The 24,393-nt window shown below is 53.4% G+C and overlaps 8 protein-coding genes across 8 annotated transcripts; 4 read left to right on the top strand and 4 right to left on the bottom strand.

The window, feature by feature from the left end:
- Positions 1-117: 117 nt before the first annotated feature.
- On the bottom strand, positions 118-4,952 carry HER10_EVM0006769 (F-box domain-containing protein). Its single transcript, XM_035483020.1, has 4 exons — positions 2,557-4,952; positions 1,701-2,417; positions 1,535-1,646; positions 118-1,476 (listed from the first exon to the last, which is right to left on the bottom strand). Exons 1-4 carry the CDS (start codon positions 3,298-3,300, stop codon positions 701-703), a joined length of 2,349 nt encoding a protein of 782 aa, XP_035338489.1. The 5' UTR covers positions 3,301-4,952; the 3' UTR covers positions 118-700.
- A 4,317-nt stretch (positions 4,953-9,269) lies between these two features.
- HER10_EVM0011842 (chalcone-flavanone isomerase) lies at positions 9,270-10,606 on the top strand (the record flags this gene model as incomplete). The annotated part of the gene is made up of 2 exons (XM_035481259.1): positions 9,270-9,836; positions 9,932-10,606. The coding sequence occupies 2 exons, from the start codon at positions 9,270-9,272 to the stop codon at positions 10,604-10,606; spliced, it is 1,242 nt and encodes a 413-aa protein (XP_035338954.1).
- Positions 10,607-10,842: 236 nt separating this feature from the next.
- HER10_EVM0012177 (glutaredoxin) lies at positions 10,843-11,367 on the bottom strand (the record flags this gene model as incomplete). The annotated part of the gene is made up of 3 exons (XM_035481578.1): positions 10,843-10,864; positions 10,988-11,153; positions 11,217-11,367. The coding sequence occupies 3 exons, from the start codon at positions 11,365-11,367 to the stop codon at positions 10,843-10,845; spliced, it is 339 nt and encodes a 112-aa protein (XP_035338982.1).
- Positions 11,368-12,784: 1,417 nt separating this feature from the next.
- HER10_EVM0010049 (BAG domain-containing protein) lies at positions 12,785-15,338 on the top strand. The gene has a single exon (XM_035479519.1). It carries the CDS (start codon positions 14,034-14,036, stop codon positions 14,985-14,987), a length of 954 nt encoding a protein of 317 aa, XP_035338799.1. The 5' UTR covers positions 12,785-14,033; the 3' UTR covers positions 14,988-15,338.
- An 871-nt stretch (positions 15,339-16,209) lies between these two features.
- HER10_EVM0008997 (ribosomal protein L13) lies at positions 16,210-17,420 on the top strand (the record flags this gene model as incomplete). Its single annotated transcript, XM_035478502.1, has 5 exons — positions 16,210-16,230; positions 16,522-16,657; positions 16,806-16,859; positions 16,963-17,221; positions 17,282-17,420. 5 exons carry the CDS (start codon positions 16,210-16,212, stop codon positions 17,418-17,420), a joined length of 609 nt encoding a protein of 202 aa, XP_035338706.1.
- Positions 17,421-17,728: 308 nt separating this feature from the next.
- On the top strand, positions 17,729-19,765 carry HER10_EVM0006033 (uncharacterized protein; the record flags this gene model as incomplete). Its single annotated transcript, XM_035475631.1, has 2 exons — positions 17,729-17,778; positions 19,594-19,765. The coding sequence occupies 2 exons, from the start codon at positions 17,729-17,731 to the stop codon at positions 19,763-19,765; spliced, it is 222 nt and encodes a 73-aa protein (XP_035338405.1).
- A 725-nt stretch (positions 19,766-20,490) lies between these two features.
- HER10_EVM0007384 (uncharacterized protein) lies at positions 20,491-21,618 on the bottom strand (the record flags this gene model as incomplete). The annotated part of the gene is made up of 1 exon (XM_035476942.1): positions 20,491-21,618. One exon carries the CDS (start codon positions 21,616-21,618, stop codon positions 20,491-20,493), a length of 1,128 nt encoding a protein of 375 aa, XP_035338551.1.
- Positions 21,619-22,010: 392 nt separating this feature from the next.
- HER10_EVM0006795 (uncharacterized protein) lies at positions 22,011-24,352 on the bottom strand (the record flags this gene model as incomplete). The annotated part of the gene is made up of 4 exons (XM_035476371.1): positions 22,011-23,551; positions 23,607-23,729; positions 23,908-24,122; positions 24,207-24,352. 4 exons carry the CDS (start codon positions 24,350-24,352, stop codon positions 22,011-22,013), a joined length of 2,025 nt encoding a protein of 674 aa, XP_035338490.1.
- Between the last annotated feature and the right edge of the window lie 41 nt (positions 24,353-24,393).

Here is a 24,393-nt window from a genome sequence, read left to right as displayed (position 1 = left end):
AGCTAGCATAGCACAGCGAGGAGACAGCGGTTCTATCAAATCAGATATTCTGGGATTCTTCCAGAGATTGACAACTCCATCAACATCATTCACACCTGCGATTCGTTTGGTATGGGCGGGATAGTCAATTTCATCTGAAAAGAGAGAAAGACGATTCGTGAGAGAAAGAAATTTCGTACAAGTCGAGTAAATACTGCAATTCCATGTCAATGCTTTGCTAATTTAATACCGCGGCCTCGAGGCCGAACTAAACCTTGCCCCCCTGACAGTATGCCATGTTGCTCCCAATCTCAGAGAGGACAGAGTGAAATAAAACATCCATAGTCTATCACCGACTATTAACAGGTCAATAAGACTTGGCCTCCAAGCGGCCAAGGTGTGTTGATCTCAAGCCTAGAACTGCCCAAAGTGCCACAACCAAGCACAATCATCCACGAGGAAGGATATACTTGTGCTTGCTGCACGCATCCTTTAGACCGTTGCCAAACAATGCCAAAAGGCTACATGGACCCCCAAAAAAGTCCAACCAAGCGTTAAAAAGGGTAACCGACACCTTGCCTGTTCCAAACCCTCTGTGTACCGGTGTTTTCCCTGCGCGCTCCTGGGTATATTGTCGTTGCGTATCTCATGCCAGCGTATCATAGTCTCCAATCGCTTCCCCCAAAGGATATCCGAGCCTGCTTCAGTGCCCTCTCGCTTATCAATGCTGCTGTTGTCCGTTTGGTGTGGTAGGCTCAACCATATCCGGGTCCAGAGGTCCCAGCATAGACGCCTCCATGGATATGACACTCGCCGGCCGACTGCGATGCGAGACGGGGCTCAACATTGACGCTTCCATTGATGCCGTGCTGGCACCAAGGGGTGCAGGTCTCCGATTTGTGTATGCGGGAAAGCCAAGGTTGGTGCCTTGCGGCGAGAGTGCGTTCGCCGTCGATGTGCTGGGTCCGGCACTCGTTGGGGAGTAGTGGCTGGAGATGACCAAAGGCGGCGGATGATTTGCCGGTCCCCCGGCTGTTGGTGAACGAGTTGACTGCGGAAAGCTGGGGCTGGTAGGGCTGAACAACAAGGGAGCCTGTCCGAGTGGTTGGGCGAACATGGGCACAGCGCCAGCCGGAGGCACATGGTTCGGCGGGGGCGGAGGCACACCGTTTTGGGTATTGCCGTTCACAAGGTTTTGTGCCAACAAGGGCTGGCCGTCCACTGCCATTTCACTGCCGTCAAGACCTTCAAACTCGTCGTCCTCTGGCACCTCCGCTTCGTCAACTTCAACATCCCCGTTGGTCTGTCCAGCGTGTCCAGCCGTTGCGCGGGGATCGGCGGCCCGACGTGCAGGGAAGCTCGAGAGCCCTGGGAAGCGAGGGCCAGGAGAGTCGCGAAGACCCTCGTATTCGGGAGAGGTGTTGAGATAATCGCGGAGCTTCGTGACGCCGACGCCAGAGAAAACGCAAAAGACGCCTCGCTGGTGATCCGTGAATTCTGTGCACGTCTTGTTAGTTTTTTGTATACCAACGACAAGGGACCAAACATGTCTTACCAGGCGGAGGAGGTCGGCAAAACTCGGCGAATTCTTCTCTGAGGAAAGCAGTGACACCTGTCAAACTGAGATGGGTCAAGCGTGGGCAGTAGTTGAGCAACTTGATGATACTCTATGATAATGTTAGTGTGAGAAATTGTCAATTTTACATGGGTCGACAACATGCCTTGAGTGTAAGGTTGGTGCAGTAGCTGAGATGGACTCTTTCGAGGCTGGACGAATAGTATTCGTCAATATTGCCATGCGCATCGCGGCGTGCCCGGGGGCGATGGTTGGCGCGAGCGAGCGCGAACACAGACTCGTCGGTGATGCTACTGCACTTAACGAGACCGATTCTCTTGAGCTTAGGAAGCTGTGCCAGTTTGGTGACGGAGTCGTCTGTGAGGTTAATGCAGCATCCCAGATCAATGTACCGTATACGATTGCACTGCTGCACAAGGCGTTTAACGGCCTCGTCGGTGATATGGCCACAGTGACCAAGGTGCAAATAATGCAAGTTCTTGCCGAGTTTTGAGATGGCATTAACGGCAACGTCTGTGATGTTACGGCACTTGGCCAGCACCAGATTGCGGAGGCGTGGAGCAGCATCGATAATCTTCTGCACCGACTGATCCGTCAGTCTGGCGCAAGATGTCAAGTCGAGAATGCGCAGGTGATCGTAGGTCTTGGCCGGGGGCAGAGTCAAGAAGGCGCTGTCGTCGATGAGCTCACAGCCTGCCAGCCGAAGCTCGCGGAGAGACTGGCCCTTGGAGATGAGGGCAGTGATGGGCTCATTGCCGATCTGTGCACACTGGTGCAAGTCGATTTCGAGGATATTCGGGCAGTTCTCGGCAAATGCAAGGATGGCATTGTCTTGCAGTTGAGCACAATCGTTGAGTTTGAGCTGTGGAAGAAGAGAGTCATGTCAGCGAAATTTCCAAAACACAATGCGGGGCGCGAGAGCCAAGCGCGAAGCGCATACAGGCCAGGCCTGCAGGGAGAAAAATAGGCAAAGGAGCAAGGGAAGCAAAGAGCAAACATACCCTCTTGATGAACCGGCAGTTCTCAGCAAGCTGTATCATGCTGTCGTTGGTGATCAAGCGGCAGCCAGAAATGTTGAGACCCTGTAACCTCTTGCAGTGCTCGGCGATAGTTTGAATAGAGACGTCTGTGATGTGCTCGTCGCCTGAGATATCAAGGGCAAGCAACGAAGAGCTGTTTTCCACCAACTTGGTCAAGCCCTGGTCGGTGAGGTTGCGGCAGTTGGTCAGGGTGAGTCGCTCGACACGAGTGCATACGGACAGAGGCATGACACTGCCATCGCTGATCTTATCTGCGAGACCACCGGCAGCAAGGTTGAGACGCTTGATGAAGTCGCGGTATGCGAAGAAGGGCGTCTCAAGTTGCAGAGTAAGGCAAATGGACGAGTGATTCTTCCAGTTTGTGCAGGCGGGGCGATGCCACAGCAAGTCGACGGAGTTCTTAGCCCATCGCTTGCATGTCAGCATGCAGTTGAAGAGGTCGTTTGAGTTGTTGAGCTTGGCGAAGATGGAGATGAGGATCTCGCTAGGGAGCCGGTTGACGGCGGGTTGGCACGGATCATCGCTAACCTGCATGTCCTCGATGTTGGGGACGCCGAGTGATGATTGCGAATCGTTGCCGGCGATGAAGAAGTCTGACTCCTCGTTGTCGGCAGGGAGTGGCGAGTTTGTAGACGACGAGGATCGCGAGTCCGGCGTGGCTGACTGGGTAGCCATGATCTCTATTGAGGGGGCAGCGGGCCTCATAATGGGCGGCTGCGATGTGCGAGCAAGGGAGCAAACGGTCGGCGGATCGTGGAATCGCGTGAATTCGGTCAGAGGAGAGGGAAGGGGGGTTTCGGATCCCCGGTCGGAGAAAGTTCGTGGGCGACGGCAAGCGATCTCGAGTCGTGAGTCGTAAATCGTAGGCGCCGTTGGTGTTTTTGTTGTCGTGATGTAGTTTGTAGGGTTGTCGGGTTTCGTCAGGTTGACAGAATGAATGGCGGGGATTTGTCACCAGAGCGAGGGTTGGAAAGGCGAACTAGTTCCCACGAGGCCGATGGAACACTGGAATACTGACACTGACGCCTGACCCACGGAAGGTGGAAATGGAGAGGCTCCGACAGTGGAGGGGGGAGCCGGGACAAGGAGGCAGGCTGACGCTAAGTCTGTTGTGAGTCCGGTACCTCTCTGGTGTGTGTACTTGTAGTTGTGTGTGTGTGTCGACTACTGCCTCAGCACGTTAACGGGGATGGCAGTACGGAGTACAGGGTGTACAGGAGTAAGTACCTGTGCTGGTGCGTTTTGTGGTGCAGGGCGAGGGCGCAGAAGGTATTTTGTGCGACGGAACGGAGTGCCAAGGCAACGGAGAGAAAGAGAAAAGAGTATTCGTAGCAGACAAGACTGCTAGGGAGAGAAGAGGGTTATTGTCGGAGACGGCGGATAGAGGAATAGAATTGTATTCTCGATTGGGATAAGTTGGTCTGAAGTCGTGTCGTCGATGGGAGCAGACTGGAGAGGGAGAGAAAGATCAGGTCGAGAGTTCGCGTCGCGAGACAAGAGAGACTGAAAGGTAACCACGGGGCACAGGGTCGTTGGGTGGCAGTAGGTGGTGCGTGGGCTGTGGTTGCGGTTGTGGTTGCGTTTGCGGTGAATCGTGATTCAGGTTTTGCAGCACCCCGTCTCTCTCCCTGTTTCTGTTGCAGTGAAGCGAAGCAAAGCAAAGCAAGCAGGAGGGCCTGAAGTGATGCTGTGCTGTGCTGCGCTGTGCTAAGCAGTGGGCAGCTCGTGGTGGCAGCGACAGTGACCGACAGGGCGGGTGACAATGACGACGGGGCGAGTGAGGCTAGAGCACCCTGAGCGGCCGTTCGCGTGTGAGGTGGACTCTGTGTGTCCTGTATCTCAGCGAAATGTTAGCAGAGACTCTGGAGCTGTGGAGAAAGGGAGCGGAGGGATGTGACACCCTTGGGCCTAGGGCCTTGGGCTCTCGGAGGGCTGGCTGGGCTGGGCGGCGGCTGGGCTGGAAGTGGAAACCAGGGGACGGAGGGCTGGGACCCTCAGATGTGTGTAGGTACCTTGGTTTTGGGTGGTGCGGGAGGCAGGTCTCTGGTGCTCAACGTGTGTCGCCTGCTGCGTGGAGCTGTTGATGGCGGAGGAAGATGCGGCGGTGATGGGAGGTGGAAGGGGGAGGCTGAAGGCTGGCAGTAGACCGGGAACCTGCGATGCAATGCGATGCGGTGCGATGCGCGGCAACTGGTCGAGCACGAAGTTGACGATGGCTGCTGCTGCCGCTGCTGCAGTTGCTGCGAATACTACTACCTACTGTATAGGTAGGCTCCGGGGCAGGCGGTGCTTGTTGAGTTTGGTTTTGTAGCATTTGCAAGGGCCAACTCTAGACTAAACGCAGTAGGAGACTGGAGCATCCGTACTCCGCGGAATAGAATCCAAAGGATGTCGGATCGAGCCGGTCAAGTTCTCTGGGGCGTGGGCGTGGGCGTGGGCGTGGGCGTCATGAGGTAAGGCTGGCGGGAAACCCAACGTTGACGCGTGACCTGCTCTTGTGCCTTGCAGTTGCCGTTCTCCTCTCTTTCCGGTATTTCTGATCTTTCCCGCTTTGCACCCTTTATTCACTTTCTGCTGATGTTGATTTGATTGCAGAGTCCGAGCAGAAAAGGATGCTTGACTTAAGTTGTTGAAGCAGGAAGAAACAGCAGCAATGCGAAGAGTCACAGTCGACTTGGGGATGTATCGATGTACTCATGTACCAATGTACCGACCAAATGGAGGAAGTTGTGTTCCGCAAGTTGGGAAGGACCAGACGGGACCAGGACAAGGGACCGGGGAAGGAATCACAGAGGGGTCGTCGAAGTACTTGTCCACACAGTTGCAGTGCCTCGCTACTTCAGAACGTCTTCCTTTCTCGTTGAGGGTAACACCATCTCTCATTGGCCGACGGCACACCAGGGCCTGAGGTTGCGGGATGGTGATCTTTCTCGAGGTACTTTATTTTACGGATACTTCATAAGAAATATACATGGTTTCTTGGTAAACTAAGGTACTTAGCAATGGACTGCTGCTCCCGTATTTGCTGAACTTCTGGCTCATCAATATACAAACTCGAAACCAGGCCACGGGAGACGAGACGATATCCCCGACGTGGAGCGTGGGGCGCTATCAATGGAACATGCCGCTTTCCCAAGGAGCCATGCGTTAAGGTAATGCGAGGGCAGAGATACCTTACCTTACTTACTTGTACTTATTGCCCCCAGAAGTACTGGAAGACATTGAGTGACATTATCAAGCAGTCATTTTCGCTAATTACCTTATTGAGTTGGTAGAGAAAGATGGGGAACGTGAAAAGAACATCATCTGCAAGCCGAATGTCGTACAGCGCGCTCATGTTCATGTACTCTGTACTCCTTACAAGAACAACGGTACTCGAGTCTCGCTTAAACTTGGCCCAACCTGCGGCATAACTCAATCTGGCAAAGTCCACTCTAAAAAAAGGTACATTCCACTTGCTACGGAAATCACTCGATGAATTGCATTACCGCATTTCGCGCCAACTCCACCCAAATAAGCCCATGGCATTTACAATTGCCCAAATGGTCCGGGCCAGGGAGACTGAAGCTGTCGCTTGTACCTGACGCTACGTCAAGGACGGAATGGTCTTCAGCCTCTGGCACGTCTTGTCAGTCCCTCTCATTAACGGAGTTTTGGCTGAGTATACTCCGCAGTGCCACCTTGAATTGCGGCATTCTTTCTTGAAATTCAACTATTTACTCTTTACTTTGTCTTCAGCTCCCCCTGGCCCAAGTCGTGAGTATAGAATGAGATGACAAGTCCTGAATACTAAATCTTCCCAGGCTTATGATGATGAAGATGACCATCTCCGAGAGGGAAACGCTCCCATACACATTGGTCAATATTCAAAATATGGTAATACCATCAATGCAACATCGGCACTCTGGAGACTACCAGGATTCCAGGAACCATGACATGATGACATCTTGATCTTGTCGGCCTGCCTGCATGACTACATCCAACCTAATCTCGTTACCCTGACGTCGGGGACCATCTACCAACTGACAGCAACCCTCAAAGGCTTCCTGTCTCTTCGGTCCCAACACTGCCGCTCCTCGCCCTTCGCCTCTCGGAGACCAAATCTTCAGCAGATACCCGTGGCGCCATCTTCCTCCACGCTCAGACTTGAGCTCGAGCTTCGTCTTCAGGGCACCCAATCTCCATTCCTGCATCTCGGGGCACAGACGCGGGCCCCCATACATTGTGCCATTGTCTTGGCCTGACATTGTTGTCCCCCTTTCCTAGTGTGCTCTCAACGACAGTCTCAAGAAATTTCCTCCCACCCTCCCTGCCTTATGAGACGGGATGTCAGGGCCTCGGATGCTCGACTGTAATGCGGTCCGCTCTCCCCAGACAGCCTAGACAGCTTATCCCTAGCCTAGCTTGTTGTTGCCGTTTCGTGAGGATGCTCTGTTTGAGTTTCCATCTCGGCTTCTTCCTTGATGCTCCCTGAGTCCTCACACTTCAGCACAAGGATGCTGAACACGTTGGGACCAATGTCGTTGGTCTTCTCTGCACCTGATACTGTTTCACTCCCGACTACCCCGGTCTTTAAGGACGTTCTTCCACCTGGATCATCCCTGCTTTAACACCTACAATTCGTAGGGCAAATGGTATCTTGCGGCGACTGCTTCAAAGCATGAGGGCCGCAAGACCACTCGTTCAATCACATTGGTCTGACGGCATGTCCCGCATGTCACCTGCAAGCATTGTAAAGGAAGACGTCGGACGTCGGGGATCGGTGACTACGATCGCCGAGTTCGCGTCCTCGGTGTGTAGGCCGCGTCGTCTAGTTCCTTCGTCCGCGGTGTTGAGCCTTGGATACGGGAAGATTGAGTGAATGCCAAGCCGGCTTAGACGGGCTTCCACGGCTTTTGGCTTTTCGGGTTCAGCTTCTGCGCTCACATACGAAAAGCAGTGAGAGCTCGCAATCGTCGATACCAGGCGCTGCCCTTCTCCCACCATCAGACTTACGGGCAGGCAGATGGGTACTCGGTCAACGAGGCTCCCGGGGACCCGAGTTCACAGACCCAGAGGCATCGTCGAGGTATGGTGGGGTAGGCCGATTGAGTTGGGAATAAGGAATGCTCCCGCAGTGGACAAGAATAGCAACCCCCTCGCGTACCAAAGACAACGTGTGCAGGGTCTGCGGGATGGGATAAGACGTCGTCACGTCGGGGACGACCAGCCTGGCTGGGTCTCACCTCATTCGTCATTGAGAGGGGCATCAGCAAAGCCCTGCATTGGGTGAGGTTGGATTGGCTTCACCTGGTTGGGGGTGTTGGATGAGCCTACTCAGAAGGAATATCAGATTGCGACGTCCTCACCATCACAACGGCGCAGTCGCAGCACTCCCGTGGTCTAGCCATCTGCGAGGTCTGCATGCAAGACAGACGCACTCTTCAAGTGACAGCCCACACAGCCAGGCCAACGTGTGTGTGAGTGAGCGGTGGCTTCGCGGCCCAGCGTGATTCCGTCACGATCCTGGACGCCATCACGCGTGGGCGCTTAGACGGCCACAGACGAGCGTCCACTCAGCTTCGCCCATTTCACATTTTCGGATCACAGACGTGCAACCCTGCTGTGATGTAATGGTGGTCTCTGAGCGTGGGAACCCTGGAAGTCTTAGCATCAAGTCACCGAGTGATTGCAAAATCGGCTGTCATGTCTATCGAGAGACTAGATCCTCATACATTGACTTTGACGCATCCTGACCATTCTCATAGAACAGATGGGCAAATGCATGTGCCATGTCAGATTGCATCCAACGACCTAGTTCCAACACAACATCCACCATCTCCATCTGGGACGTTTCCATGATCTTGTACGCGGATAAAATAGAAAAATCAGAGTCTTCAAATAGCCCAGTCCAGCCCTTGACCCGCAGTAGACCAACTTTTACCTTGCATATGTCGCAGATATTAGTAGATGCACCTGAAGCTGTCCACTCGTTTGTGAAGTTGTGTCCAGGGACTGCGATGTGAGGCGGAGAGGCGGAGGTGGAGGCGGAGGCGGAGTCGGAGGATGGCCGCACAGACCACAGCCAAAAGTGAGGGATACCGCAGTACGTATCTTTCCTTACCTAAGCAGAACGGAAGACACCGCCACGTGACCCGCAGGGCGTCATTCGGAGGGGCCGATTATGCGCCGGGCCACTCAGGTGCCTCGTTCGCTGACGTGCTCCAATTCCTCAGGGCATCGGGGGAATTGGATCCAATGGGGAGAGCTCCAATTGCCATGCAATTGACACTGACAGCTCTCGACTACGAGCCTCAAGTCACGATCAGACTCGCTCCATTGCCTTCGCAGCTCGCCAGTCTGTGCAAACGAATAGGCCAAATTACACCTGCCCACATGACCAGGCCATGAATCGTCCTGCCCGACCGGCACCGAACTCGAATTAGCAAGCCCGGTTCTACCGTTCAAGGTACTGCATCGTTGACGGCTGTCCCCGCCCGACCATCCCGCACCATCTGAAGAATCCCGCGAATCTCCATCAGCCCACTTCCCTTTATCGACTATTGTTCCTCCACACGGTCCATAGTACCGAGTGACCTCTACCACTGCAACTACAGGCGCACTCTCGCTCGCCGCCAACACGACACACACACATACTCGCATACCTAATACTCAGATTCACGCCCGCTACCCCAATGTTCCGCCCACGCACTCTCCGGGCCCTGCCCAGGGGTCTGCCGCACCCGCAGCCGCCCGTCCGAACTAGTCGCCGCACCCTTTTCTCTCGCCAGCGCAGCTCGCCCTCCCGCCCCGTCGAGCGCTTCAACCTCGGCCAGCTCAGCGAAGCCCGCTCCAGCTACGACCGAGACCGCACATACTTCCTCGTCGCCGGTGCCCTCGCCGGCATCGTGTCATTTGCGTACACGGCCAACAAGCTCCGCAAGGCCCTCGCCGCCGAAAAGAAGCGCAACGCCGCGGAGGACAGCGGCGGCAGCGACAATGGCAGCGGCAGCAGCACGAGCGAGCGCGCCGGATTCCAACTCGATTCTTCTGTGCCGGCAGAGACCTTCACCACCGAGGCCGGCACCAAGCGCAAAGTCGTCATCCACGACGAAGAAGGCCGAGAGCTCGTGCCGACGGGCAACAAGACGGTGCCTAGCTTCCCGCGGACCATCGACCTCTCCCTAAGCAAAGCCCACCGCGATCCGGAAGCGCCCATCGCCGCGACAGTGCAGGACACGGACGGCGTAGAATACACCCTCGTCGGCCTCGGCATCCGCACCGTCAGCTTCCTCAGCATCCAAGTGTACATGGTGGGCTACTACGTCGCCACCCAGGACGTGCCGCGACAGTGCAGGACACGGACGGCGTAGAATACACCCTCGTCGGCCTCGGCATCCGCACCGTCAGCTTCCTCAGCATCCAAGTGTACATGGTGGGCTACTACGTCGCCACCCAGGACGTCGCGAAGCTGCAGCACTACCTCACCAAGAAGATCAACCCCATCGCGACGACGCTCGTCCCCTCGGAGCGTGACAGCCTCAAGGAGAAGCTGTTCGACCCCGTCGAGGGCGAGGAGACGTGGACGGCGCTGTTGCAGGAGGTCGGCACCCGCAGCGCATTCCGCATCGTCCCCGTGCGCGACACCGATTTCCCTCACCTCCGTGACGGATTCGTGCGGGCCATCACGGCGCGGTCGTCTGCGGATAAGGAGGCGTACGGAGATGAAGGGTTCGGCGAGGCGATGAAGGAGTTCAAGAGGCTGTTCAACCGCGGCAAGGTGCAGAAGAACAAGGAGCTGTTGCTCTGCCGTGATGAGAAGGGCCAGCTTGAGGTCGTCTTTGACGATGGCCGCAGCATGGGTAGGCAGAGTGTCGGCAGGGTGCAGGATGAGCGCGTGTCGAGGCTATTGTGGCTCAACTGGCTTGCGGGCAGCAAGGTCGCTTCGCCGCCGGCGAGAGAGAGCATTATCGACGGCGTCATGGAGTTTGTCGAGAGGCCTGTCGGTACTGTTGCCGCGCAGGTTGTGTAAAAAAGGTGAACGAAGAGAAATTTGTAGAATTAGTTGAAAATAGTCACGGCTCAAAATGTACAACACACTAGACGAGGTCCTCACAACAGACGGTTCTTGCAAAAGGAAGGCCAATGTCATTTCTTGAAAACTTGTATTTTGAGACTCTGAGCACCCTTCTCTATGCCTTCAAGCCCATGGTATATCATAATCCACCATTCTCACTCCCATCGGGTTGAACGATTGTGCAGCAACAGCTACAACTTGGACGGCCTTGAGCTCGAGCCGTCAGCGTACTCTGTGCTGTATGCATTCTCCAACCGATTTCTAATCAAACACACAATGTCTGCCCCCCTCTTTCTGTCTTTCTCTCTACACCGAAGACGAAATTGGGTGCCTTACGCCTTGAGAGCGCCGGCCTCCTTGAGAAGGTTCTCGAGCTTGCCGCCCTTGAGCAGGCCCTGCAGGTCCGAGTTGCCGCCAATGTGCTTCTGGGCGATGAAGCTGTTGGGGACGGTGCGCTGGCCGGTGATCTCGTGGAGGGCGTCCTGAATGGCGCTGCCATCGTCTGTGTTGGTGTCAGTACGTTGCCTAGGTGCTGGTGTTGGTAGGTGAATGGGAAAAGACTAACCAATCTGGTCGAGCTCGAGGACGGTGTAGTCGGCGTTGATCTCGTCGAGGACGGACTTTGTTGCGCGGCAGTAGGGGCAGTACGACTTTGAAAAGACGACGACCTTGTTGTCGTCGATGAGGGACTGAACCTTTTGCTTGGTGGCGGCCATGTTTGCTGGTGATGTCGAGGATGAGGAGAAGAGACGTCTGAATAGTGATGCCATTTCGGAGGGAGAAGAGTGGTGGAAGGAGGGGCAGGGGCGATGATATAATGAAACGCAGCAGGCGACGGGGAGGGACAGAAGGTGGGGGGGGTTATTTGTCAGGCAAAGTGTCGCAATGCAGCAGGTAGGGGCGGGGTGCTGGGTGCCTGGTGCTGGTGCTGTGCTGGAGCTGGATGCGGTTCGTTCAGTGTGGTCGCGACGGGGACGGGACTTGTAGCGAGGGAAAGGCAATTCGGGGCCGAAGGCGGCGGGAGTGGATGATGCAATTGGGCGGGTTTTAGCTGCTTAAGTAATACGATTTTTCTAGAAGGTGGAGGTCACAGAGTTTAGTGTAACTGTACAACCGTGGTGTGGCTTCCAAATTTCGATACCTTTGGGAGCAAAGACCCGGTTTATAAGACACCGGCTCTCCCAAAGCTCACCTGCCTCGGCGTGTTACACCTTCCAGGTACCTTAAGGTGAGCTGAGGTTTGTCAGCTGTGTTCGGGCTCTTGAGAGCACCCGTCGATAGCGAGCTTCCACACCGGAGATGATTTGATGACCTCGGCGAAGCAGAGAAAGGCGAAGAGGCTAATTCAAAATGGGCAATGAGCTCACCTCAGCACCGAAGAGCAAATGGAAGGATCAAGGACCGGCCAGTGCCTCGAGTCTGCAGGTATTACTGCGAAGCTTTCGAAGTTGGGTCCGCTTGCCGTGAGATGAGGTAAGCAATCAGGTAACCGTCTTGGGATGACGATAAGATAAAGATAAGAGGACCCTGGATTTCCGTGCACCTCGTGTTTCTGCCAATAGCTAAGGTACCTTACCTTCACGAATACCACCATCTTTTCGTGGTTAATGACAACATGAATGCACCCAGGATTCCACATGGGAGGCTGAGGGAATGAGGCTATCATACCCAAGTTGGGGGATCGATCTATCCGCATCACCCACAATTATTACCCGCGTCTAGCGCCTGACCGCATCCTCGGGCACCCTTACAGCGCAGCACACGTCTCGAGGTTCATGATGACTGGTACTCCGACTCCGTACACACAGCAGGTACTGCGTAAATGGGTCAACGTTGTGGACGGAGTATGGCTGCTGGGTTGGGTTTGAAAGTCAGATGGGATTATTCCCGGCCCCCTGCAAATATCGGCTGCTCGCCGAATCGTAGCCAATTGCTGATTCCGCCTGCCCCAGTTGTTGTCGTGCAGAGAATCCTCGAGGACTGGTGAGAGTTACCTAAGTATTTGCAAACACCAAGCCAATCCCAAGCAGGCTTCGTGTCCTCTTTGCCGCAGTTTTGGTCGTGCAAGAACTTATTTGAAGCCTTTATGAACTGGTCCATCTCAACCTGCTATCCAAACCATCACCAGTCAGTGAACCTCTCACTATAGTTCTTAAAAAGGTACGTGTATCTACTACGTATCGTGACAGCTCGCAGCGCAGAAAGGACCCGTGGCACCGTCTCTCGGCCCGGCCAATGACACCGGGTCCTCCCTCGGCGCGCATTCCCGTCATTCGCTGCCTTTTGCGACCTGCCCGGTTTTTTCTAGAACCTCCCCTCCACATCCACTTCCACGCTTTACCATCGCGCAACCTTACGCAACACCATCACTTCCGACCACTCACCTCTCGCCGTCGTCCCCAACTTTCTGCCGTCATCCTCTCCGAGTCCCGTAGGGCCACCTTTGACACACACACACACACACACAACCACTCCTCACGCAGACCACATTCGCTCACGCACTCCCTCACCTAGAACCGGACGCTTCGTCGCATCCCTGCCCGCCGCCCTCATCATCGCCTCTTCGCCCATCCACCACCCACCAGAACCCCAAAAGCTGACAGCGCGTTGCCTTCTTTCCAGTCCTGCTTCTACAGCCTCACCAAAGCCAACGAGCCACCACCTGGATCCTTGACCCAGGCTGGTGATCGCCCACGCCAGGTAGAGCCGGATCGAAACTCTCGACGACCCAAGCAGCCAAGCACCCGAATCGAACAGAAGAGAACAGCTCGTTTTTTGTTTTATCTTTATTTTATTTCCATTTACCCCACTGCTTCTGCAGCCTTCTTCTCTCTTGGTGCTGCTGCATTGTGTCGACTCCTTTCCCTTTCCAAGGACCTTACCAGAGCCTGCGCCGTAGTGTACGACCTGCCTTGCTGCAGAACGGCCTGATCTTCGAACCCCGCGAGTCGGAAAATTCCAGACGAGGGCATCCCCACGGCACCCGACGCCCACGATCAACATTTCACCCCCATCCGCCACGATACCAATCACTGCTGTCGCCTTCCGACCTTGCCTCACTTCACCTCTTCTCTCCTCCACCCCCTCCCCCTCCTTCTCATCCACTTTTTTCTCTCTCCCGGTTCAGCGTCCTTAGCTTTAAGGACCGCCTACTCCCGCCAAGGTGGCTTCCAGTCAGCCTCTTCTGGCATCTTCTGGTGCACTCCAAAACATCACCGCCTTGTTACCCACCACCCTCCAGGTCTATCTCGACAAGTCCATCGCCAGCCTAGCCAAAACTATCGCCAACTACTCCGGATACATCTCCGACACCACCGGCATCGATCCGAACCTCATCCTCTACTCCACCATTGGCTGCATCCTTCTCGCAGTCCCCTTCACCATGTCTCGATACGGCTGGTCGACAAATCGGGAACAAATATCCCCTTACGGCTCCACCCTCAGCGGTGTTCCCGACGTTACGGACGAAGACTTTAGCTACATCACCACAGAGGACCTGCAGTCGACCTCTCTTGGTAGCTCTGTCCCGACGAGATCCTACGCCCACAACCCCCGATCCCGTGGCAGCGTCCCCGACGACGACATCCTCCTCATCAAGAATAAGGGCATCACCTATCCCGCCCACTTCCCCGCGTATGCCATTGGCGACGGCAAGCTGCGCGTTCGCGATGTCCGGGACCGGGTAAGCGTCCTGCTGGAGCTGTCCGAGAGACGTGGACGCCGCGTCAAGCTTCTCTACAAGGGCCGCCAGCTCAAGGAGCCCGCTGCGCCCGTCCGGGATTACGGTGTCAAGAACAACAGCGAAGTCATGGTGGTGCTGCCCGAGGGCGAAGTCGACGCCGAGAGCAGCGACGATTCGGACGAGGAAATGGTCGTTGTGGGTGGTGATGGCGGCAGCGCAGTGGGCAGCAATGGCGGCACCGATGACGGCAAGAAGCGCCGTGGCAAGAAGAAGGGTCGCAAATCCAAGAAGCGAAGCAGCAACACCAGCCCCCGGGATAGCGCATCAAATCTCGGCGTCCCGGGTCAGGAGAGACAAAGCTCGCCCTCCCCCAGCAAGGCCAACGGCCCTCACGCCAAGCTCGATGCCATTGCAGCAAAATTCGAGGCGGATCTTCGCCAGCCTTGTGAGGACTACATCGCCTCGCCCCCGACAGACCCCAAGAAGAGAGAGGAGGAGCACCGCAAGCTGTCTGAGACGACGATGCAACATGTGCTTCTGAAGCTTGACGAGGTCGAGACGGAAGGCGACCAGGACGCCAGAATGAAGAGAAAAGCATTGGTCCAAACCGTTCAGGATGTCCTGAAGCGCCTTGACGCGAGGCTCAAGGCATAAAAGAAGCGAATTGGGGCGTCATTGGGAGGGTGCCTGCTGTTTCTGCAATACGTTTGTTTACTAATAACGGCCTACTTCCGTTGAGTTCTTCTAGATGAGCATTTGTGGAGGGTTTCTATTCAGTCAAGCTGCATGTTTTATCAAAGCGAGATTTGCATCTAGAGGCATCCCGCGTAGAATGGCGGGTGCGATGGGAGTTCGGGACAGCTTGTGATGGGGATGCTGTACAACGATGGCCATTACTTGAGCAGAAGATGGTGCTGAGCAATGGGGAGCAGAGACGACGAGCAGAGGCAGAGGCAGAGACAGGCAGAGAGGCGCATAGCACGCCGTAGACAGGAACTGCAAAACAACCCAAGTGTACTGGGATCTTCACTCCATCCATTGCGCACATGATGCATACGAGCACAGCCTACCAAGTCCTGGACCTGGAACTGGATCTTGGAATAGCCGCATTCTGTCACTGAAGCAGGGCTGCAGCGTGACGTTGTCGACGAGGTCCAGTCGTGGGGATATCCCGGTCTCCCGTTTAAACAATTGTGCCATGCTTGACGTCGTTGGCTTAGTCAACGGGTCTCCTTATCTCATGTGACAGAGAGGCCGTTATCGATTAATCCGGTATCGGGTATCATTTCCTAGGCGGCCTCGGGACACAGGGGAGAGAGAGAGGCCCGGTGAATGGAAGCGGCAGTGACAGACGTGGGCAAGGTGAGTCGTCGATTGGGGTCTGGCCGCCAGCAGGTGCCCCGCTACATGCTGGAACCTTAAGGTACACCGAGGTGAGCCCGCACTGGAAAGTCAAGGTGAGTCAGCAGAAACCTAAGGCTGTAGGCACTGGAAGCGCTGAGAGGATGCGCGCCTTCTGGTAGGTCTTTCCAGCCCTAAGCTGCCTCAGGCCCCACTTCCAACCCTCGCTTGTGATGGAGACTTCCTTGCCACAAAGGGCTAGCGCCATTCATTTTCCTGACGTGCCATTGGGGGGTTTTGTGTGTGCGTGTGTAAATTTCTCATTGACCTGTCCCCTTCCCAGTTGTGTGCCCGCCCCGATTTCAAGATTGTCGCGACGGCTTCTTCCAAAACTCACCCTCCGACAATACTAACCCAACGGCAGCAGACCAAATCTCTACAGAGGCACCCATTCCGCCCAGAGATTTGATTCCCCCTTTTCCTTCTTTTTTTCAGCAGAACACCGCGAACCGGTGTTTTTAAAGGAACAGGAACGATGTCTTCTTTCGAGCCGGTGGTGAGTCTTTACCGAAGTGTCTTTTTACGGTTCCCGTATCGACATATATGGGATCCGCGGAATATCGACGATGAGGACTTTCGGGATACTTGTGGGAGCAAGGAACACCATGCGATGGGACAATGGCACTGGACTGCAGCCCGCCTTCACGTCAACGCTGCTTTCGCTATTCCAGCTCGCCGCCGCTGTTGTCGCCGACGCCTCAAAAAACTGAATCCCGAATTTCCTCATCGGCCGACCGCGAATACATTCTTTGGAGATACAGATCGCTGACTCCAGTCCTTTCTACAGGTCGTCATCGACGGCAAGGGCCATCTCCTTGGTCGTCTTGCCTCCATCGTCGCCAAGCAGCTTCTCAACGGCCAGAAGATCGTCGTTGTCCGCACCGAGGCCCTCAACATCTCTGGCGAGTTCTTCCGTGCCAAGCGTATGTCGACTCTCCTTCTCAACACTACCCCCACCGGTCGCAACACCCAGTCTGTCAAAAGAGGAGGAAACACTTTCTGGGAACCTACGAAGACTTGCGGTGCCGACAACTCGAACCGATCGAACATGATACTGATGAATGGCTATAGTCAAGTACCACGCCTACCTGCGCAAGATGACCCGTTACAACCCGACTCGCGGTGGTAAGCCAACACACATACATACATATACATCCGGGCTCTGCTCTGTCTCCTAGCTGAGATACTCAACTCGAGGACATTCAAATGTCTGACTTGACCGCTATAGGTCCCTTCCACTTCCGCGCCCCGTCGCGTATCTTCTACAAGACCGTCCGTGGCATGATCCCCCACAAGACTGCTCGCGGTGCCGCCGCTCTTGAGCGCCTCAAGGTCTTCGAGGGTGTTCCCCCTCCCTACGACAAGCAGAAGAAGATGGTCGTCCCCCAGGCCCTCCGTGTCCTGAGACTGCAGCCCGGCCGCAAGTTCTGCACCGTTGGCCGTCTCTCCCACGAGGTCGGCTGGAAGTACCAGGACGTCGTTGCCAGGTATGTCCTTCACATGAGAATACGTCGTTGTTGGTCTCTCCATACTGACAAATCCCCCAGACTCGAGGAGCGCCGCAAGGCCAAGGGTGCTGCCTACTACGAGCGCAAGAAGGTCGCTCAGCGCCAGCTCACCGACGCGAAGAAGAACGCCAAGGTCGACCAGAAGACGGCGCAGGCCCTCGAGGCCTTCGGCTACTAAACGTAGTCGACAAATCCCTTTTCGACGTTGATTGTTTTTGGGACCCGGCCCTGTCTTGAGGGAAATGGAGGAGGAGAGGAGGGAGGGCTTTATCCCCGTTGAGCCACCACCATACCCACCACCAACACCCACACGATAGTCCGACCAAAGATGAAAAGACTCGGAGGGTGATTTCTCGCGCATTTCTGTCCTCTTCCTCGCGTTTCCTCATTAGATTGGCGTGGGCGGTTCACAAGGGAAATTCTTCATTTTGCTGATGGCACAAATGGGCTGGTCATTGGAAGGGGGGGGGAATTCAAAAATAAGAGATGATTTTGGGGGGTCCCAAACGAGAGAGAAGAGAGTTTTTATGGAGTGAGTCCGAAAAGGCTTCGCTTTGCAAAATCATCATCATCCTGTTCAATACCCCCCCGCGCCGCCGTTCTCGGTGTTTTCGGTAAACCCGGTTCAACCACCAAAAACACACAAATACGCACCAACCAAAAACCCCCTTTTCTCGCAATAAGTCACAACACACACTCAATCAAGATGATTCATGTCCATGGGCTTTTTTCCGGTGTACTTTGTCTTTTTAATGGTGGTTACCGTGAAAAGATTTCGGGGTTTTGGCTCTCTGAATTATATGGGAATTGATATCACACACTTCAACAACATTCATCCTATCGATCAATGGCCTCCTCGATCTCATCCTCTTTTTTTTCAATCTTTCCCCCCCCTTCCCCAAGGTTTCCCCCTTAGACGAACAACCAGTAGTCCCAGATGAGGCGATATTCGAAGAAGAGCAGACGGAAATCAAACGAACAAAAAAGAACTATGAAGAAGAAAAGTATACCACGGCATTTTGGGAGGGGAACCTTGGCGAGGCGTCTTGTGCTTAGAGAAGTAATTGCATTACAATCATGAAGAGCTCATGTGAAACGATGATATCAAGTGACCATCTAAGTATGCGGATGAAGTGAATGTTGCGATCTTTCTTGCTCAATGGTCGCGAAAAAGTGAAATAATCGATGACAGAACATTGACGAGAACAACCTTCCGTTACACTCGAAAGACGGTCCCACGCGCGAAACTTGAGCACTCTCATCTCAAATGCTCAGATTGAATATTGGCACACCCGCGACGGCACTTAGTGAACGTGACATGTTCGCGACAAGACGCGTTAGTGTGCCCTATCTTATCCCAAGTCCTGAGACCCGCCGCCACTACACGGCACAATCTTATCGTCCAAGGGTCCAGCTCGGTGTGTCCCAAACCTCACACGGAGAGAGTTCAGACTCCTGTGAAAATCGAGGTGCAGTAGCTGTTTGCCTGAGTGACAGGCTCTTCTTGTAGACGTGGGTTCCGGCTGCAGCTGCAAGTCATGAGCCGTCCGCTGATTGACGGCCCTTGAACCCTTCAGGTGAGGTCATCGAGCGGGCGACGAGGTCGACGCGCCGGGCAGAAAGGAAGACGGCCCTCTTTCGAGCGAAGCCTCTCCTTGCGCAGCGCGGCCACCCGCGCGCCCTACATGGGCGCGTATCAGACTTGCCCTTTCAACAATGGGCGATTGGTTTAGTGGTATAATGACCGCTTAGCATGCGGTAGGTCCTGGGTTCGATTCCCAGATCGTCCACTCTTTTGACTTACCCGACTGTTGTCTCACTTTTTGCCTATTGTGAATGATGTCCTGTGATGTAACTGTAATCTGGAATATTTCTAAGTAATAATCAAAGTCTTGTTGTATCTTATTGCGTGTATTTGTCCGCTTTTTGTTCACCTGCTCTGAAGGAAGCAGGTGCTGTTTGTTCTTGCCAATACAAGGCTGAGTGAGCTGGGTGTATGTTTGTGGTCCGTGCTTCGACTTCATGTCAGCATCAAGACGCGCCTTGGATTACTCAATAAGTACCGTTTCTTCATCATACAGCAAAAATTTGGCCATTGAATAAATGATTCTGAGTCTGTAGAGTCTGGGTATTTCAAAGAGACATAGGAGACTGTGTACAGAGACATGCAGCCCAAGATGACACAAAATATTGAAGATTCCATGATTTCTTCTTCAAAACCAACAAACAAAGAAGATAAAAAAGACAAGTAAGACACCACAACGAGTTTAACCTTTATTTTCTTCGTGAAACTGTTTCTTGACGCGTTCAAAACATACTGAGAGACTTTATTGATGTTTTCTTGCATGCAGAGAATTGGAGGAGGCCTCAGCCGTGGTTGCGAAACACGTCAAGCTCCTGCGGGAGTACAACCAGATCAAGGATGTGGGGCAGCAGCTGATGGGTATGGTTGCCGAGAAGAGGGGCGTCACCGTGGGAAGTCTGTATGAGACTCGCGAGTTTGGAGTTGGGCCGAAGGATTGAGAGGGGGATAAGGTGGGCTGGGAGGCCGTATCGCGGTAGCGGTGTTGGGTGGGATCTGGAATGAATGAGATGTGAAGTCAACCATGACACAGCGTCTGACACGGCTCATGAGGAAGGAGTTGAATGATAATCAATGATCAGGAAATGCCGTGTCTGATTCCCTGTCAATGAAATCTGAAGTGACATTACCTGGCGATGCCCCGCCGCGTGCTATCGACATCTGAAGGCCCGTAGTACGGGACATCTCCATCCTCATTTGCGACAGTCACTGAATCTTCGTCCCTAATATACCTGGACTAAATCTATAAATCAGAACGATGGCCAAAAGAGGCATCGCGAAGTTGGGTGGTTTGATAGCATCAGATCGTCGGGTGCGAAAACATTAGGCTATTTCACGCATCGCTATCTGTGCGACTGCAGCTGAGGGATGCTAGTTATCAGACAATCCTAAATAGAGACTTGCGAGCTGAAAACTGCTCTCGTGGCTTGTATGAAGCAGATCTTTAAGGTCTGGAAAATAACGTTCACCACATCATATTTTGATAGAGACATCTAAGACCACACAACGCGCATTGAAGTGGCCCCTGACCCCATTATATGGCTCTGGGAATCACTGTTTTGCTAAGGATAGAAACGTTCATTCACAAATACCACACTTCATATTCGTGGAAATCTTTGGTGTTGACTAGGAAGGAAAGAATCAGATGAACTAGCTGAGTACAGTACTAGGGAATATCGCTATGCTCCCAAGTAGAGGGCGTGCCCGAGGGAAAACAAACGTACTTCTCCATCCAGGCGTCACTGCTATTCTCTTGGACATGAATTGGTTCGCTCAAACCGTCGGTCTTCAACCTTTGGAATGTCTGTGGTGCTTCACTGCTTGTAGACACATCCGCTATTCTAATTTCGCTGTCCTTGAACAACACTTCATGGTTGTCAGGCAATCTTAGATCTTCGGGCTTTGGAAACATGCTCTCCGTTCTCTCTCTTGGTGCCACGATGACCGCAGGCTCCACATACGACCAAGTATGCCCTGCGAATTCACTCTCAGCTTCGAGTTCATCCATGGTATATGAGTCCACCTCACTGTTCTCAACCTCGGAAGCGTAATATCTGAGCGAGTTGACGCTGTTATTGGAATTGTCGTCGGAATTTGCTTCCCAGCTCTCCTCCGAGATGTACTCGGGGATGTGCTCAGAGCTATCGGTGGTCCTATCATCCAGCAGGTTGGATGTATCGAGCAAGTCTTGATCAGCTTCGGTCCAGCGTCGACATCCCTTCAGCAGCTTCTCGACTGCATAGAATCCGTATTTCCGTGCAAAAGCGATAGACCTGACATACTGCCGATGACCAGGTCCTTCAGTGAAAGCGCCGGAATCAAGCAGAAGCTGCACAACGTCTAGTCTTCCCTTGACCGAGGCAGCTTCTAGAGCTGTCCAGCTACGGCGGCCACTCAAATGCCCTTCCGGAGCGTTAGGATCTGCGCCCATTTCAAGCAAGAGTTTCACAACTCCAAAGAACCCCGCTTCAGCTGCCAATGTTAAAGGCCTAGAGAGTGAGAAGCCCTTCGGGTCTTCATTAACATCCGCCCCTAGATCAATGAGCTTTCTCACGAGATCGATGTCACCCACGGAGGCAGCAGCTGCAAGCGGGGTTTCTGGATATGTATGATTCTTATGCCAGCGGGCGGTGTTGACTCCAATTCCCGAGGAAAAGTACCAATTGACAACCGCAGACTTTCTTCTCCAGATAGCCTCCGTCAGAAGTATCCTATCTATCCATGGTCCATCTTGCTTAAGAAGAGGTAAGATACTCAGCACACGGGGATTATTGACAACATCGGAGCAGTCCATGTTGAAGTGATAGCCATGTGCTATCATCTTCGCAACGAGTTCGGGCGAAGATGATAGGGCATGATAAGTGACCAGAGAGAACATCGATCGCCAGAGAGATTTTGGATTGAGTGATACAAGGCAGTCTGTTTCGTATTCCCGCATAGAAACCTCAGGTGGCATCTTGGGAAGTGGATTCCCAGCATATGACATGCTAGCCGAGTATCGAGGGCGAAAAGTCATCATAATCTGGCCTGCTATATCGTCGCTGCCGAGTCGCATTGCGAGACACATCGCCGATCCGAGCCAGAAATTCTTTGGCGTAGAGCTCTGTTCCAAGATGAAGGTCCGCCCCATGTCAATGAGCTTGCGAAAGACGATCCAATGACGTGTGACCAGCGCAATGCGTAAAGCTATATAAAGCGCTCTTGCTGGAAACTGAGTGGCATTCGTCGCTTGAATGATTGTAGAGCCAGATCATGATCCTGCTTCACAATGGCGGACTCGAGTGGTGATGGCCTGTCATCAAAGCTCAATGCCGAGAGCGAAGCGCCATGTGCCAGTAACTGCGTGATCATGTTATCCTGGCCAGTGCGAATTGCAATTGAAAGTTCTCCTCCGATCTGTTCTGCTCCGCGCGCGAGGAGAAATAGAGCATTCTCCTCACGACCGCTCGACAAGGCCGATTGTAATGCAGTTCTTCCAATCTCTCCACCAAAAAGCTCTTCATGAGTGGCTTTAGAAGTATAGACACGACGCAGATGTGCTCTCAGAATATCGTCGGCTTCCATAGAGGGTTGGCAGTGGTTCACATCTGCGCCGTGATCCAGCAGAAGTCTGATGAGTCTCGAATCAGCATTGGAAGCGGCGCATTGAAGTGGTGTGCCATATACGCTGTGATAGGCACCGTCGGCAGGCTCTGACGCAGACCCCAGCTCCAAGAGGCGTTCACACAATTGATATTCTTTCCTGGAGACTGCAGCGCCGAGGACTGACTCCCCTAAGAAGTTGATATAGTCGAGGTACTTCGAGTGCTTAGAAATCCATTCAGAAGTAGATTGACTCCTTGTTTTGACGGCTGTGATGAGAAACTGACCAAGTGTCTCAGGCTTGCGAAGTTTGGGCCCCAGACAGTGCAGGATAAGCTCTGTGTTCGGAGAGTGAGGTGTCCAAGAGAGATACTCCAAGAGGTGCTGGGCTACGGGATCGTCTCTGTCATGGTATTCGTACACGGACAGTATCCATTTCGACATAGCCGCAAGTGCCGTTTCATCGTACATGCGATGTCTACGGCATATTACCTGAAGCATCTCAAGATCAACTGACTCGGTACTAGTACCAAGTCTGACGAGGAGGTCCACCATGTTCAAGTTTAGTGAAATGACGGCCCAGTGGAGTGCTCTCGAAGATTTGAATGTATCCTCGTTCCACGGCGCATTCTGTAGAGGCAGGTCAACATCGACCCCGGCCATGATAAGAGACTCCATAGTAATAAGATCTGATGCTATTACTGCTTTCTCGAACATCCGATCTAGAGAAGCTTGAAGACTCAGCGGTAAATTGTTACGACGCTGAGATACTAGCAGTTTCCAGGTATTGGATACCCGGATTATCGCCAAAATCGCCTCATTGATATTGTCTCGCTCCTGAACTTCGTGATCCAAGTAGCCACAGAAACCATTGGAGAGTAGGAAGATGATGGTTTCCAAGGCTTCGGATGTGAGCACTCTTGACGACGAGTATTGGATGATCCCTTCTGTCCTATATGCATGGTCTTCTGTTGCTTTCACAGGCATTACGAGGGACAGAGCCTGGAAGATTTGCTGGGCGTTTGGTGCGTGTAATAATGGTCGAGGCTCCCGGGATACGACATAGCTGAGCGCCCTGAAAACGGAATTGGTGGCGGATGAGATGTTAGGGACTTGCGGGGATATGGTTTCTGATATTGTCAAAGCTGAGCCAGTCAGCAAGAGATGAAAATTTCACATGGTGCAAGATTTGAGATATACCACTCAAGAGTTGTTGACATTGAAACCATGGAATGTCCGCAATACGACATCGAGCTCCTGGATCGGGCGACGGGGTTCGAATGATTAGTGGCAAATCCGCAGGCAATGAGTATGCGACCAATGCTGGTAACAGTCGGTTAGCGCAGTCATGAAAACACATGGTGTGAAGAAAATGCGACATAACATTGGTAATGCGTTTGATGAAGCAGTAAAAGGGGGGAAAAAAACCAAAAAAAGAGAAGACTGGAAGAAACATCCTTTTGCTTATGGTCGAGAGATGTGCGAGAGAAAGTGCGCTTACCTGGATTGAACTGTTCGAGGACTGAAGTGTGAGAGTGCCGACTTCTTGCCTTTTTTACCGCTGCAGGTTCTAATATAACCCCAGAGAGATACAAACTGCTTTCCTTGCCCAGGCTTTGTCGCTCAACGACCCGAGCATTGACATGCTTCCACTGTTGGGCGGTCATGTTCTTGACTATGTGCCATTGCTTGAGTTTCCATTCCAGCTGGGATTTGCTGGGGAATTGTTAGAATTCTTTTCCGGTGGTGAAAGTTCTACTGGAAAGTGTTGATGGGTGTTGGTTTAGAAGTATAACTAACCTTGCCTGGAAATTATGCAGGGTCTTGAGGGTGGTAAGAACAAAGCTTAGCGTTCTATCTTCTCGAAGATATAGTTGTCGAATGACGGGCCTAACCCGCTCCCAATCCGTGTCGACGATTACAGATTGCCTTTGTTGAGGAGCCATGGCGGATTGAAGAGAGCTCGTCGTGTGCGGTTTAAGTGGAG

The sequence above is a fragment of the Colletotrichum scovillei genome, assembly GCF_011075155.1.
Source record: "Colletotrichum scovillei strain TJNH1 chromosome Unknown Contig00001, whole genome shotgun sequence".
Lineage (NCBI taxonomy): Eukaryota > Fungi > Ascomycota > Sordariomycetes > Glomerellales > Glomerellaceae > Colletotrichum > Colletotrichum scovillei.
Note: the sequence above shows the minus strand (reverse complement) of the source record. Positions and strands in the feature narration are given on the sequence as shown.

Bases quoted from the DNA above. Each gene is read 5' to 3' on its own strand.
- HER10_EVM0006769 (XM_035483020.1), bottom strand. From the start codon at position 3,300: ATGAGGCCCGCTGCCCCCTCAATAGAGATCATGGCTACCCAGTCAGCC. The intron at 1,647-1,700 runs GCATGTTGTCGA...ACATTATCATAG, and splicing joins GCACCAACCTTACACTCAAG to AGTATCATCAAGTTGCTCAA. The intron at 1,477-1,534 runs GTAAGACATGTT...AGACGTGCACAG, and splicing joins TTGCCGACCTCCTCCGCCTG to AATTCACGGATCACCAGCGA.
- HER10_EVM0010049 (XM_035479519.1), top strand. From the start codon at position 14,034: ATGTCTCGATACGGCTGGTCGACAAATCGGGAACAAATATCCCCTTAC.